The 15641-nt window shown below is 56.5% G+C and overlaps 3 protein-coding genes across 3 annotated transcripts; 1 reads left to right on the top strand and 2 right to left on the bottom strand.

Moving 5' to 3' along the window:
* Positions 1 to 1540: 1540 nt before the first annotated feature.
* Positions 1541 to 7113, top strand: LOC125080878 (histone-lysine N-methyltransferase SETD1B-like). Its single transcript, XM_047695058.1, is given in 9 exon segments — positions 1541 to 1820; positions 1898 to 2059; positions 2785 to 2852; positions 3194 to 3297; positions 4874 to 4941; positions 5250 to 6398; positions 6493 to 6780; positions 6782 to 6882; positions 6981 to 7113. Coding segments are annotated over 9 exon segments (2073 nt in total). The 5' UTR covers positions 1541 to 1790; the 3' UTR covers positions 7084 to 7113.
* A 20-nt stretch (positions 7114 to 7133) lies between these two features.
* Positions 7134 to 9896, bottom strand: ATP6V1FNB (ATP6V1F neighbor). Its single transcript, XM_047695059.1, has 2 exons — positions 9048 to 9896; positions 7134 to 7409 (listed from the first exon to the last, which is right to left on the bottom strand). Exons 1-2 carry the CDS (start codon positions 9763 to 9765, stop codon positions 7300 to 7302), a joined length of 828 nt encoding a protein of 275 aa, XP_047551015.1. The 5' UTR covers positions 9766 to 9896; the 3' UTR covers positions 7134 to 7299.
* Positions 9897 to 10130: 234 nt separating this feature from the next.
* On the bottom strand, positions 10131 to 12535 carry ATP6V1F (ATPase H+ transporting V1 subunit F). Its single transcript, XM_047695060.1, has 2 exons — positions 12282 to 12535; positions 10131 to 10497 (listed from the first exon to the last, which is right to left on the bottom strand). Exons 1-2 carry the CDS (start codon positions 12437 to 12439, stop codon positions 10296 to 10298), a joined length of 360 nt encoding a protein of 119 aa, XP_047551016.1. The 5' UTR covers positions 12440 to 12535; the 3' UTR covers positions 10131 to 10295.
* Between the last annotated feature and the right edge of the window lie 3106 nt (positions 12536 to 15641).

The raw sequence follows: 15641 nt of genomic DNA, 5'->3' as shown, positions 1-15641 counted from the left end.
TCTCGCAGCTGCCTGGGCTGCCCGTGCCTGCCATACCCTGGGGTTGCCTGGGAAAACCTGCACAGGACAGCAGGAGGACCTAGGTATCTCGGTCTCAGCTCTGTGCTCACACTATGTCTCAAGCGTGGCCATGGTCCCCATGCTGGTCCCTCGGTGGTTCACGTAGAATCCTGTGGGGGCGCTGAGGAGCATAGAAAAGGGGCTCAGTCCTTACATGGTGTTCCCTCTCTTCTCGACTTTGGGGAGGCTAGGTGCATCCAGGGCCTCTCTAAGAGCTGGTGACAGGGACTCCTTGCCTGGGATGGGGGACAGGAGACACAACAGACCATGAGGAAATACGGACACAGGCACACACACACACATAATACATACATGCACACAATACACACATGAACACACATGCATGCACCCACGTGCATATGCACACTCCTCCGAAACCCAGGTAAACACATGCAGCACACACGTGGGCCCTTGTGTGCATTCACAGCCACGCCCACCCTGGATGGTTGTGTGAGCAGCGGACATCCTTGTAGGGGAAAGAACATTGGTTCGGGAATAGAAAAATAAGTCTATTTCTTTGAAAAGTCTCTTTGCAAAAAGGACTCTGTTTTGGGGATATAGGGGCCTTGGGTAAAAGATGAGGGGGTACCCCATTCTACTGCCAGCTCCCTAACCTTTCAGCAGCAGTGGAGGGAGAGCTGGACTGACCCGAGACTAGCCGTCTGGCCAGCTCAGCCGATGTGTGCCAAGGCCCAGGGAGCAGAGGCAGCCTTGGGCTCTCGCTGAGCGGCTGCAAAGCAGCAGGTAGGCAAGGCTGCTCAGGACAGCAGGGGACGTGGCAATGACAGACCAGCTCGTGTCCTTGTCCCTGCCCTTGTCATGACCTACACAAACCATGCCCTCAACCTGCTGCATCTTCTGTCGGATGAGTCAGCAGAGTGACCCGGGGCCAGCGCCTTGCACTTGAATAACATGGAGCAGGCACCTGGGAAGTGCTCGCCCTTGTCCTGCCTGTGGTGGCTCCTGCCCCCTCCCCAGACCACGTTTACCCCCAGCCAGTTCATCACGGCCACTTGCCTCCTGAGGAGGAAGACCACACCCCACGTTAGCTAGGCCACCTCGCCTCTGTGGGGCAGCTTGGATTCTATAAGACGGGATGGGGAGGCTGGGACCCACTTTGCACAGTAAGTGCGCCGTCGGTGGCTGCGGCCCACATGGGGTGGGTTACGTGGATGGAACGCCATTGCCAGCGTCATATGTACACATACAACACATGCTCTCAGCATAGGCCTCGCCCCGCCCTGCCGCCCCTTACAGCCAAGAACCCCAGGTCAGAGGCAGGCCGAGGCTCCCTGAGACTTGGCTGGGGTCCAGGCCCCGGCTCACATGTCAGGTCCCCTGCATTACTGAGCTTGGGAGCCTTTGTCTCCTCCTCTTTCCCTGTCCTCCCCTCTCCCAGCTTCCCTCCCCTCTCCCAGCTCCTGCAGCAGAGGAGAGGAGAGGAGGGAGGGAGGGGACATCTGCTCTGGTGCCCCCTCCCCATGGAGCAGACAGCCGCACCTGGGGGCCCATGGCTCCCTTGCAGCCACAGGCAGGCCTTAGCCCTGTACCAGCACCTCTTTGGACGCCCTGCGGCCCTGGGCCAGCTCCAGGCCGCCCTGCAGCAGGTGAGGGAGGTGGGGGTGGCCTCTGAAGGGCAAGGCGGAGGCCTGACTCCATCTTGTCCCCCCCAGGTGTAAGAGAGTCGGGCCTGTCGCTCAGGACTGGAGCTGCCCACTGTGTTGCTGGAGATGGAGTGGAGCCAGAGGGCCCAGGAGCAGGTAGGGGGCTGGCCAAGGGGCGTGGCAGAGGGCAGAGTGGGCACCCCTTCCTACCCTGGCACCCCATCTTTTTGCAGCTCCTGTGGGACTTGGAGCTGCTGACTGGGGCAGGGCTGAGCCTCTTCTGGCCCCCCTGGGCCCAGTTCTGTGGTCTGAGGGGCCAGGCCCGGTATGTATGGAGCCAGCGCAGCAAGCGCCATGGTGGGACAGGCGGGGGTCCTGAGCGGTGGGCCAGCAGGGTGAGCAGGGGCCTGGCTGGAGGCAAGAGGGGGCGGTCAGTGTGACATTAGGGTGATGGTGGTTGTGAAGGAGGTGGGAAAAGTAGGGGCTTCAGACACAGATGGGCCTGGGTTCTGTCTCTGTACCCATGCTCCCTGGGGAATGTAAACCTCTGTTCCTTCAGCTACAAAATGGGGAAGATAATCGATCTCACTCGGAGGGAGCCCCAGTGAAGGTTTTGCATGTTGCCTGGTGCCCAGGACCTGCTCATTACTTACAGCCTGATGTTACCGTTGCACAATTGATGACCATCTTGATCAAATCAGTGGTGTGATGACATCTTGAAGGCTTTAGACATGGCTGCAGCATGGGAGGAAAGCAAGCCTGCCCTGGCTCCTGAGGGCAGAGGCCCAGAGGCCCGGGGTCTCAGTCACCAATGGTCAGAGGCTCTTGGGGCAGGTTGGCAGCCCCCTCTGAGAGCTGAGGCATCCTCAGCTGTAGCGAGCGGGGGTGTTAGCGGGCGACCGCTAAGGGAGGGCCCAGCCAGCATTGTTGGCCAGAACGGAAGTCTCATCTGAAGGCTCGAATGGGTGGGAGTGACCTATTTCCTCACGAGGAGGGGAAGAGAGCAGGGTCATACAAAGGCACAGACACCGGGAGGAGGGCTGATCGTGGGCCATCTTCAAGGCTGCCCACCACACAGGGGATGAGCCCCTGTGGACTGGGGCACCCTCCAACTTTCCAGACTTCCAGGCTATGCCCACTGCCTCAGGCTGGGGACTCTCTGAGCCAGACCCACCAGCTTCCAGACAGGTGAGTCTTTCTCCCAGGAAACTCTGTCCAGTTTGTATTGCCACACAAAAGGGCCAAACACTGGACCCTTTTTCCTATCTCTTTCCACAGTCCTGCCCAGCACTTCTTCCAACATTCCTCTTGGAGTTCTCACTCAGTTGTACCCGTAGGGATACCCCACAGCCCCTGGAAAGAGTGACCCCCGAGTTCCAGCTCCTGGGACCCAGGGGTGGGTACAGAGCTGGGAGAGACCACCCTGGACTGGGCTCAGGCATTGGGGTGGGGAGACAGACAGGCTGCCTCCCCTTTCCAGAGCCTATGGGCTACAAGGGTGATTCTGAGGCAGCCTCTGACCCCTGCAGGGGGCAGGCAGTAGACCCATCATGGGCCCTGGATCTGGGCAAAGCTAGGAGTGACAGAGACCCCCGGTGGGAGAGACCTCCCATGCCTGCAGAGCCTACACCGGGTACGCTGACTCCCTGGCTGGTGGCCAGACAAGATGGGGAGGAGGTGGGAAGTCCTCATCCTAAGTGCCCCGATTCCAGTCCCCTTCTCAGTCATTCTTCATCTCATACTTCTTATTGGGTGCCAAGGAGCACCCGGGGACAAGAAGTAGGTTTTATTTTATGTCCCAGTTCTACCTGTTCAGTACCAGCTGTCTCAGGCACTGGGTCCAGGATTCTGAAGCTAAACTGGGGCTCCGGGGAGGGAGTGCTGGCAATGACTGTGTGCAGTGGCCCAGGGAGGAGGGGATGGAACAGCAGCACATGTCACCTGTTTGCTACCCCTTCTCCCTCCCCGCTGGGCACTGGGAACATACAGAGCATGTTGGCCTCATTATTTGGTCCCTGTCACTGCGGGGCTCACAGCTTAGTGAGGGTATAACCATAAACAAGCAATTAGAATCCCATGGGATAGATGCTGTGAACCCTGGGCCTATTAATTTGAATGAAACAGACTCTCAAATTTTTGGTTAAATAAACCTAGTTGAGCCATAAGCCTCTCATTGTCGCATCATGCACGTGAGAGAAAAAGTGAAGAACCAACGCTTGTTTTTCTGATCAACAGAGATTTTTTTCAAGGCAAAGATCTCTTGGGAATACAGAAGCATCAGTTACAACTTTATAACCAGAGAAATGAGTTATCGAGTAAGACAACAGATTAGAATTGTGAGGGGACAGGGGTTGGGGTTATGTTCCCTGTTCGCGGCAATCGTTTCTAAAGGCTTGGGAGTCTTATCAGACTCCTTTGTTTGAAAGACATTTTCACAAAGAACATACCCATTTGGTTACTGTTGTGAATATTCACACATCCACATTGCATAGATGAAATATTCTTGTGAACATTCTCCATTTAGGATCTTAAGAAATCAAGTTCTTTTAACAGTTTTAGGGATGCAGAATGACTCTCCTTCCTTCACAGCTGCACGGGAGCAGAGACATTTCCTATCTTTATTTTTAGAGTTCTTTTGTTAATTATGAAACTTGCAGTTTTTAGGGCAGGCTTCAGCCTAAAATTTCATTTCTTGAGTTTCTTTTGATTTTACTGTCAGCAACCAAGAAAGACCTAAAGAGGATTTTTCTTAAGAGCAAAGTAAGGTGCATACAGTGGGTTTCTCGATGGGCCTAGATGGGCCCACCAGGAGGAAGTGGGGTGCCCTTATAAGGCACTGACAAGCCTGGCCAACAGACCCTCCCCCCACCCCACCCCCACCCCCGGGCATCCTGTGGAGGTTTTGAGGACAAGGGTGCGCAGGTTCCGCTCACGTTCCTCTGAGGTGCTCTGCCTTGGCTGGGAGGATGAGGAAGGTGTGGTGGGCGGTTGGCAGGCCGGTCCAACAAGCCGGCACATGGCAGGGAGTTTGAAGAAAGGTGGACCAATGAGCTGCAACAGCGCTGAAGTTCAAACATCAGTCGTCAGGGCGTCCCCTTCCCCTTATGTGCTGGGGACTCCTTAGGCTTCTTGGTTCCAGTTCAGGTGGAATGTGTGTGAGGGGCTGGGACATGACCAGAGGGTTCCTGACATTGGTCTTTCTCCCTCAGGTGGCTTACAAGAGCCGAACCCCACCACGAGCAGTAGCTTTGGGGACCCAGGAAGCTCTGAGTTCAAGGTGAGAGTCAAAATGTTCTGGGCAAAGGCCCTCTCAGATTGGGGATAGCAGGGATGGGGTCTGCCTTGGAGGAGGCTATTGGGGGGAGGTGATGCCACCTCCTGTAGACTGGTAGAAGAAGGGGCCCTCCCTGAAGCACCGTTTACACTACATACAGTAGGCTTAACGAGTTCAGGAATCAGGCAAGGGCTGTAATGGAAATGAGGTCCACTGGGACAGCCTCTGAAGTCTCCAGGGTCACTTGGGGAAAGTGGCCCTGGCATGGGGATTCCCTCACAAGCCAGGGCCCAAATGCTCTTCCTTCCCAGGACCCGGCCCAGAGAGGAGAGAAAAGACAAGCCCGACCTACAACCCAAAGGCCATCCACAAGCCTATGGGGGAGGAAGCTAGTGTCTCCAAGACCCTCAGACCTGCCCTCCCAGGGCCTGTCAGAACCCCAAGATCCCCCTGAGGGGCTGGACTGGAGCCTGGGCCAGGAGAGGGCAGAACTTCAGAAACTGCTGAGGATTGAGATTCCTCAGAGGCAGAGAGAGCAGAAAGAGCGCCCCAGGGGTCGGAGGGGGGAGGCCTCCAGGGGGGAGGGCAAGGAAGTTCTGAGTCGGAGAGAGAAGATACACCAGGGTCAGAGTGGGGAGGCTACTCAGGCTCTGAGGGAGGAAGCCTCCCTGTATCCCGGGGGGAAGGCTCCCCAGAGTGAGAGGAGAGAGTGTCTTCAAGGTCAAAGACGCAACAGCCCTGAGTGCCAGAGAGAAGAGGTCCTGCAGGAGCCGCAGAAGGAGACTCAGGGTCGGGAAGTGAAGACCTTTCGGGCTTCCCCAGGCCGAGTCTCACAAGCCTTGGGGGTGGCCAAGGGAGAGGCGCCCACACTGCCCCCGGAGAAAGGCGGCTCCCTGGGAATTTCTAGGGATTTCTGCAGGTCCCCAGGAGAACAGAAGCCTCAGCCTGTGGGGAGGGAGAGCCCTGGCTCCAGGGAAAGTACCACCCAGCTGACGCAGGACCAAACTGACGGCCCAAAGCCGGCCGCAGGAGACCCCAGGGCTGCCCAGGAGGGGGCGCGGCCTCCCCTTCCACCGCCGAGGCTCCCAGGCCCAGGGGCCGAGGCGCTAGCGGCCCCAGGCATCGGGGTCTCGGGCCCGCCGGAGCACCCCGTGGCTCTCCCGGGGCGCCCAGGGCCGGTGCGTGACCCACACGGGTTTCAGGACCTGGAAGGAAGCCCGGGCGTGGCGGAGCAGGTGCCCGGCGGTTCTGCTAGGCTCCTGGGCACCGTAGGGGAGCTGAGGGGTGGCGCGGAAGCCCCCGGGGCCTCGAAAGCCGCGTGGCCCAGGCTCCCGGGCCAGGAGAAGGTGTCGGCGGCCGAGAGCGCGGCGCACAAGGAGACCGCCCTGCAGCGGCTGCTGGAGCTGCACGGCCCGGCCAGGCGCCGGCAGCGACAGGCCCGCGAGCAGCAGCGGCTCTGGGTGCGTATCGCGCCGCGCCGGGCCAGCCTGGGGCACGAGGGGCATGAGGAACACGAGGGGCGGCCGCGTGGCCGCTGACAGCCGTCCCCCGCAGATCTTGGGACGCCTCCGGCTCGCCTGGAACCGCCGCTGCCGGGTGCACCCTCTGGGGCCCCCACCCAGCCCCGCCGAGCTCCCGCCACAGGCAAGACTCCCGGGAGAAGATGGCGGGGCCCCCGCGATCCTGCCCGGGCGGGGGTGGGTGAGGGCGCCTCCCGGGTCCCCTCTGTCTTGCACCGGCACCGATGCGGACCTACGGCGGGAGGGGCGCGTCTGCCGGGTGCTGCCTCCTGCTGGCTCCCTCGGGCCCGCGGGGCGGGCGCCCAGAGACTCAGCGCTCGGCCCCGACGCAGGAGGACGGGGTGGGGCAGCGACGGGCCTTGCGGGAGCAGCTGCAGCGAGGGCTCCAGGAGAGGACCTGGTGGCTGCCGGCCATAGGGGCCAGGTGAGGGGGGGGCCAGGTGAGGGGGAGGCCAGGGACGCTGATGGGGCAGGGGTTGTTCCCTTTTCTGGCCTCTGGGATGACAGGTCGCTCTCACCCAGGAACACCCAGAGCTTCCAGCAGCTACTGTGGCCTCCTGGTGCCGAGGAGCCCTTGCCTGGAGAGGAGCGCCCACCCTTCCCAGCCCCCTTGAGTCGTTGCTGAATCCTCAAATGGTTGATGAAAGAGATGGGGTTTAAGGAAAAAGCAAGCCAGCAAACTGCAGGCCAGCAAAGGCAGAACAGAGGTGGTTCCAAGAAAGGCCCAGAACTTTGCCTCAGGGCCTGGGAGGCCAGACACACGGACACACACAGCAGCTTCGGCCCCACCAAGAGGCATGTTATTTCCTCTTCCCTCGCTAAGTCCACTGCCTGGCCACCGTCAGAGAGCCAGGTCCTGAGGGTCAAGCAGCGAGAAGGCCCCATTCTTTCGGAAGAACGATTCAATGCGGCACATCTTACAGGAGACCAGTTCTTGCTTCAGTGGGGGGCCTGTGAAAAGATGTCGGAGGCCAGGAATGGGGCCTGGGGAAGGGAACTTGCGGAGCGTGGGAGCCCAGCCTAAGAAGCCCTAGGAATCTGCCTGTATTGTATCCACTTTGGAAGCGTGAAGGAATAAAAGGTACTTTTGAGGAACACTGGCCGTGGGCAAACAGGGAACCAGCTGGGGGTCCAGACCAGCAGGGATGGCCGAACTGGCCAGTCTGCCACGTGCCATCATTTCCTCCACCTCAGGCTCCTCCACAGAGCAGGTGGCAGGACACCCAGCACTGCTGGTCATGGGGGCAGACAAAGCTAGATGGCTCTGGGAGTGAGGGTTTCCTTCTAACTCCTGCTCTCCTGGGACATGCTTCCTGCTTTTGTGGGAAAATTCCTCTTTTCCCCCTCCCCTTTAGGACCCTAAGGAAAGTGGGGTAAATTTTTAGGCAAAACATCAGCTGTGTTTATCCCCAGCCATCCACCTTTTTCGCCCAGGCACTCAAGCACGCGGGTGGGCGGGGGACGACAAAGACGACACACATGGACACACACGGAAGGCGACCCATGACTGAGCAGCCTCACTTGCAACTCAGGAGCACATAGAGCAAAGGACACGGCCTCACCCAGCAGTCCTGCCACGCTTGTGGGCATGTTCCCTTTCCTGTGCCATTTAACTCTGCATCTCCAGCTACACCACTGCCTCCCCCCTCTCCTCCAGGTGGACCACCTTGACTCTCAGCCTCACAGAGAAAGCAGACTCGGTCCAGATGGACAGCCTTCCCACCAACATCATCTCCCTAACCCTCTCTGTGCCCCTGTCTCTCATGTCACATTCCAGCTCCTGGAGTTCCCCAGGGAAGCCCACCCAACCTCAGGCTTTAAATAGCACTTACATCCTGATGACCCCCAAACTTGCATCTTCGGCTCTGACCTCCCTCCAGAGGGGGGACCTCCGTACACAGCCGCCTCGTTGGCCCTTCCAGCATGGCCAGGGCCCACCTGTCTTCACACACCCTCCAGCCCTGCTCCTCCCCATCTTCTTTGTCCAGGCGCTTGGGCCCAACACCTGGGCTTTGCCATGGCCTCCTTTCCCCTTCTGTCATTCAGTCCATCAGCAGGCTTCATGACTCCTCCTCCAAAACATAGCCTGAATGTCCCTCGGCTCTACTGCTAATCACCCTCGCCCAAGCCATCGTCCTCTCCTGCCAGGGTGACCCAACAGATGCAGACCTCAGCTGCTAGAGTTGACTCTTTCCCAGGAAAGGCAGTTACTTACAGAATAGTTAGTACCCTACCAGTACCATTCACAGGCTTAAAACACTCTGTGGCTTCATCTCCCACTTGGATAAAATCCAACTTCCTCCTTTGTGTCACTAACTTCTGTTAGGTCCCCAGAGAGGCCTGACTGGACAATCCAGCTTAAAGCCTCACCCATCCCTTGCCATCTCCCCCATCATTCCCTAGTCTCATCGTGGAACTGGTCCTTCTCTAATGGGTCCTTTGTCTTATGTTCACGGCCTGGACCCCCCGCTCCCAGAATGAACACCCCCAACCACGTCTCGCGTGCCTAGTGCTGACAGCATGGCCTGGCTCTCAGGGCAGGGGCTCCGTGTTCACAAGGGGAATGATTTTGGAGAGGTTGGGGCTCACCCAGCTGCCAGCCATACGTGAAGCTGGTGGTGATGGGGAAGAAGTAGCGCATCTCTGGCATGTCCAGTTTTCGGGTGTTGAGGTAGCGACAGCGCCCCTGTAAGTCGTGGGAGATGCCTTCATACAGCAGAGCCCGGGTGGCGGGCGGGACTGGGTACATTTCTGACTGAATAGTAGGGGTCTCCAGCGCAGGGCTGGGGGCCTTGGTTGGCACCGCTTTGGGGGCCGGTGGTGGTGGAAGTGGGGCTTTGGGGTGCAGGGTGGGCAGTTTGAGGGGTAGGCGCGCTGCAGCCTTAGCCTTCTGCTTGGCCTTCACCATTGTCCCATACTTGCGGTGCCATTCACAGCGCAACATCTTCTCCCGCAGATATTCCTCCTTCCAAAAGTTCTGCCGCAGCGTATCCATGTTGAGCTGCCGTGACATGGTAGCAGGGGAAGGAGCGGTACCTGGTTGTCTGTCCCCGAGGGGTGAGCAATAGCAAGCATAGTCATTCTGACAGCAGGGGCCGCTACAGGCAGTCACCCGGCAACCAGGCCTCACCTCACACAGGGCCAGGGTTCTACTCGCCCTGCCTGGAGCAGACCTCGCACGCCTCACTCCAGAGGCAACCTCAGGCCAGGGCCCGTCAGCTAAGACCCTTGATCTCCAAGCCTCTTGCAGGACCCAGGCTCGGTCTGATGCCAGAGGCTTCTGGGTTTCCCGTGTTTCTGCTTCCATCTGTTGGGGTCAGGTCCTTTCCTAGCCCAAGAGAGACTGAAGTTGGGGAGCCAAGGGCCTGTGCACAAGCCTTCTCCCATTCCTCCCCACCAGAGCAGGTCACTGATGATTCAAAAGACCTATCCTTGAGTTATGACCTCCTGGCACAATCTTCCTGGTCCAACTTTGCTATGCCTGTATCTTTGGCCAAACCCTTCCCAGCCCTGCCAATCTAATTCCCCCAAGGGCCTCATCCCATGTGTGTCCTTTGCAGCACCCAGCCTCAGTTTGGAGAGAAACAAGAACATTACTTTTTTAATTTAACATCAACAATGACACTGTGTAACAGCACAGGGAAGAGGTAGTGGAGAGAAAACACTCAAGGCTTCCTGTTCCCTAACCAGGCTTGACTTTAATGGCAGAGCCCCAGCAACCCGGAAGCCCCTCACTTAGCCTCTTAGTGGAATGGAAAGGACAGGGGCTGGGGCTCACAACTTAGAGAAGGGCTGACGGCAAGCCTGGGGAGAAGCTGCCTGGCTGTGGGGAAGGCCCTAGCGCAGGTCCTCGGCTGTGAACATGCCCCTGGCCCTGCGCAGGATGGAGTCCTTGGCGGCATCGTAGGGGTGCTCCTTGGACGGGATCTCCAGAACAGCTGGAATGGAGCGCTGGTGGGCGTCGAGTGCATGCCGCACCATCTCTGCGATGTACTGGTTGATGAGGATAATGCCAATGTCATCCCGGTTTAGAAACTGTCTGTTGAGAGAGAGGAGAGGGGATTCCAGGCAGTCCACTGGGAGGTGGTGAGGCTGGGCTGTAGAGGGGAATGGGCTTGACCCAGAAACTGCAGAGTTCAAGGGCAAAGGTTGCTAGCTAAACTCTCTCCATTCTAATCAGGATCAACTTCATTAAAAAATCTAAGGGTCCTGGCTGTCAGGGTTGGTTTCTACCTCCCCTGCCTGGAAGGCTTCCAGGTGAACTGGTGCAGAAGATTAGGGCACATGCTGGCATATTCTGTATGCTACGAGGCTAAGAATATGCATGTCTGTCCCTCTATATGTACATGAAAAAAAAGCAGAAAAAGGTAAATAAGCAATTAAGTGTTTACAGGCGTAGAGAAAGGAGGTAATGAAGTGGAAAAAGACGGGGTGGTATGGGAATAAGACTTTTCAATGTGTATACCTTTTAAATATTAATTTGCAAACCACATGAATACTTTAACTTTTCAAAGGAAAACAATTTTTTTTAAAGGAGGCTGATGAGACCACTAAAGACCGTAAGGTCTATGCTGATGCGGCTGGCGGATGGATCAGAGGGGAAGTTTGGTGTGAGCCAAGAATACAGACAAAAGGAGGAAAATCATACTTTCCCCAGAGAGAGAGCCTAGACTGGGATCTCCCTTCCTTGTGATCACCCATACATTAGTTAATTAAAATATTAAAAACTAATTTTACTGAGTGCTTGCTCTGTGCCAGGCACTACAGCTGGTTAGACCTGATGATCTCTGGGTCCCTTTGGATAGAAGCATGGAAAGTTCTTGGAGTAAAATCTGTCCTTCTCCCATGGTAACTTGGGTCACTTTGCCAGAATGCTTAGAGATCAGGCCAGTTGAGGGCCTTTCACACCCCAGGCAGCAGGAACCAGTTTGAGCCTGCATCTCAGTGCTGACTGTGTAGGGAAAAACAGGTGAACGTGGTTTGTCCCTGAGACTTGGCAACAGGGGCCTTAGAGAAGGGGTGAGAAAGCATAGGGGGCTGGCATTCTCAATTCAAGTCTCACTTCCTGGTTTAAGGGGCATGCCTGCATTCACACTATGAAACTATTAACTCTTGTCCCAGGGCAAGAAATGAGAACTTCAAATGCAAGATCTTAGCAGAAAGTAGGACACTGTCCTAGTATCTGCTTGCTGTGCTCAGGACAATGGGAAATTCTAAGAGTGAGGGAACTGTACAAGCAAAGCGTGGACTTGGCTTAAGAGAGTTGGGACTGGGTTCAAACCCCTCTCCCTCTCTTCCAAATGGTACGTACTTTAGTAGGTAACCTCCCTGAGCTTTAGTTTTCCCACTTGTAAAGGAGAACGATAACCCCTACCTTACAGGATTGTTGTTAGCCTCTAAAGGACGTGAAAATACAAGAAACCCCGACCCCGACCCCACTGCCTAGGTGTTCCCGATGAGTGCATGGTTCCTTTAGACGCCAATCCGCAAGAGCCGAGTGCTAGCAAGGCTGGGGGCAAACGTGGGCGGAGCTGAGACGGGACCCTGGGGCGGCGCCCGTCACGAGCTCTGTTCCCCTTCTTTCCTGACAGTCATGTGAAGATGAGGACTTGACATAGCCCGGGTTCTCCCAAGCCCCAAAAGGGAACTTGGAACACAGAGGCCTCCTCCGGAAGGGCTGCCGGACCACCGTCCTTGACCCTCGGCGTCGGGGTCTGGAAGCCCAGCGCAGCCCGGCCGCCGGGTCCCCGCGCCGCCCCCGCCTACTCTCCGCGCTCCCACCCAAGGCAAAGGGTCCCATTCAGGCCTCGCGGGCTACCGTACCGGAAAGTGTCTTCGATCTCATTGATGGTTGTATCCTTCTCCACTACCAGGAAATTAGGCTGGCGGTTCTTGTTAAGCTCCCCTATGCCACCCAGCAGGAAGCCAGTCACCGTGTCCTCGTCTCCGATCACCGCGATTAGCTTCCCCCTACCCGTCATTCTCGCAGGCAGGTCCGCGACGGCCGGGAGTCACGGATGCCCCACCTCCGCAGTGCGCCGCCTTTTCGACCGCACCTCCACCCCTTAGACATGCGCAGTTCACCACTCCGCCTCCCGGGACATGCGCATCAATAGTAAAACGGTCTCAATCTGAATACGCCTGCGCCATAAAGAGAGGCCCGAACCTGGGGACTACGATTCCCAGAAGTGCGCGCGGCAACACGGTCTCACGCAAGCGCATTCTGTCGCTGGTTCAATAAACCTGTTGAGCCTCCTGCTGAGACAAATCTAGAGCCCGAAAGAGAAGGTGAGGTTTCTGTTCTCCAGGGTAATGTCCAGCTCTGTATCTTGTATGTAAGTATTTAACTATGGCACAGAGTTAACAGCTAGTACATATTTGTTTAGTGGATAAAAGATTGAACAAGTTAATCGTGACTCTGACTAGTGAGGTAGGGATTCAAGTGAACAGGCAATTACAAAGCAGTGTGTTAATTGCTAAAATGTGAGCAGGACCTGGAAGCATCCACTGAAGGGGTAACTAGCCCACTGGGCTGAGGGTGTGCTCAAAGAAGATGGCCAGAAGGATTCAGGAGATAGAAATAAGAACAAGAGAGCGTCCTAGGCAAGAGGAACAGCATATGCAAAGGCTTAGTGACTAGAGGGCATAAGTGCCCTCAAGCAAAGGTAAAGAATCAGGAAGTTATCCTGAGGACAAAGTATCCTGAAGTCGCCGGAACATGATGTCGTGAGATGTATGTTTTAAAGATAGTGCTGTCACGGTGCTGTGTGCAGAGGCAAGACTGGAAGGATACCATTGCAGTAAGAGATAATGGTGGTCTGAACTCCGGTTGTGATAGTGAGAATGGGGAGGAGGAGATGGAGTCAAGAGCTACTTAGAGCAGAATGGACAAAACTGGTTTTCAGATTGGATGTGTTTGGGGATTGAAGCAGAGACCCAAGTGACTCCCAGGCTTCTGGCCATTGCAGCTAGATGGATAGCAGTAACATCCCTGAGAGAGTGAGCTCTGTGAGATACAGACTGAAAGGGAAAGGGCCACTCTTTCCTCCTCCATTTTAGCCAACAGGCGTCCTGGTGTTAAGCGTGTGGTTTGTGAGTTTAGACTGCTTGAGACACCCAGATGGTCTCAGCTGGTGGTTATTTGTATGATAGGCTTGGGGCTTGGGCACACCTGGTTTGAATCTTGACCTTGCTACTTAGAAGTATGATTTTGGATTTATCACCCAAATTTCTCAAGGCCTCAAGTTCTTCAGATAGTAGTATGTTCACCCCCTTGATAAGGCTGTTAGGGTTAAGTGACTAGAGCCCATAAGTGCTCAGCACCTAGGGCCATGCTTTGGTTGGGGAAGAGCAGCTGGGCTGGATGTCTATAAACAGGTGGGAAGCAGGTGATGCTGAGCAGCGGGCCAATTGGCCATTCAGGAAAGCGCTCACACCTGGGGTGAGTGGGGTGCGAGGTTAGAGAATGAGGAGGGGTGTGTGTAGAAGCACCTGGTTTAGTGCCTGGCACAGAATTGGTCCACAGTGGTCACAGGTGGTTGGTACTTAAGAGAATGGATCCTGCCTTCAGGGGTTTTATCAGGTAAAGAGCTGGGCACACTTACCATACACTCATTCAACTAGCATTTATCACATATGGCCACGAGGAGGCTGAGGACACAAGCTTGATAAAATATGATCTCATTCCTCAAGGAGCTCCCTGCAAGATGGGGAGGCAAACCCAAGAGAGGCCCTGGAGGGTCTTATGGGAGCAGGATTCAGAGCGAGGAGGTAGGGAAGGGAAGAAACTTTAAAAAGAGCCCAGAGGCAGATAGGCTACTGAGTAAAGAGGTGAGGAAGGTGTTGTTCCCCGACCCACCACTATGTACTGAATGTCCAGGGGCAGGTCTAGAGTTGCGGGGATCAATTGTGTGAAATGACTCTTTGTCCTGCTCTGGCTACTGAATTACTCATTTATTCATGTGTTACACCTGTCTGTATTAGACCTTCCACAGTCAGGGAGCTCAGGCTGGGGGAGGGGTGTGTAAATAAGAAGTCACAGATCAGTGTAGTGATGCAGAGATGTGTCCTGGGGCAGTTTGTGGGGGGCAGATCCAGGAGGGACAGAGAGGGAGCCGGGAAGATGCAGAGGGTGGAGAGGCAGGGGTGTTCCCAGGCACAGACCCAAACTGCAGCATGGCTACCCAGGAAGCTAGAAGCTGTAAAGTGGGGTTGGAGTAGAGGGTGTGGTGTGGAGTGGGCGTGCTGACTCAGGACTTCTTGCGTGAACTGGTGGGGGAAGCTGGTGTGTGAACTTAGAGGCCTTGTTAGGAAGACTAGACGTTAGCCTGGAACCAGCGGGAGCTGCAAAAGGGCCCTGAACCAGAGAGGGCAGATTCCTTTAGATGTGAGCCTCTCAGGCTGCAGGGTGGAGGGTGGGTTTGAGAGAACTGGCTGGGGCCAGGGAGGCTGGGGGGAGAGGCTGGTGGCCCGGGGAGGCTGTAGGGAGAGACTGGCAGGCCAGGGAGTCTGGCTGGGGGTCGAGGAGAGGCCAGCGGGACAGGGCAACTGCGGGGAGAGAGGCCGGCGGGCCAGGGAGACTAGTAGAGGAAGCAAGCCTGGTGGGGAGGCTCAGGTGAGTGGCTGCTGGGAAGTTAAGTGAAAAGGCTATAGGGCCAGGGAGGCTAGTTCAGGGGTCTGTGAGCTGGGGAGGTTATGTTCATGAAGAGGCTGGTGGGCCAGGGGCGCCAATTGCGACGGCGGTGGGCCTCCAAGACTAGTTCAGGGGTCCGTGAGCTGGGGAGCCTGAAGCAGGGCGGGCCGCGGGTGCTGCCTGCAGATGCTCGTGGGCCAGGGAGACCAAGGGAAGAGCTCAGGCCAGGGCTACCAGTGAGGAGGCTGGCTCCGGTTGGGGTCCTAAGCGAGGTCAGAACTGCCGGCGGGGCCAGAGCGGATCCAGACCGGACCCTGGCCTTAGCTGGATTGCAGGTTCCTGGGTTTGTGTGGGTTCTGCCTGCTTGCTGGGTGAGGAACATTTCCTGTTTGAGTCTGTGCTCACTGTTCTAAGGACCTAATTTTTTGAACATCTTTGAGATCAGGCCGAAGGGAAGCTGGCCTCCCAGGAGCCCTAAGACAGTCTTCCAGAACAGCGTTCACCTCCCTGTCCCAGCCACCAGCTCTCTAGGGTTTGGAGGACTAATCCTG

The sequence above is a fragment of the Lutra lutra genome, chromosome 11 (genome assembly GCF_902655055.1).
Source record: "Lutra lutra chromosome 11, mLutLut1.2, whole genome shotgun sequence".
Lineage (NCBI taxonomy): Eukaryota > Metazoa > Chordata > Mammalia > Carnivora > Mustelidae > Lutra > Lutra lutra.
Note: the sequence above shows the minus strand (reverse complement) of the source record. Positions and strands in the feature narration are given on the sequence as shown.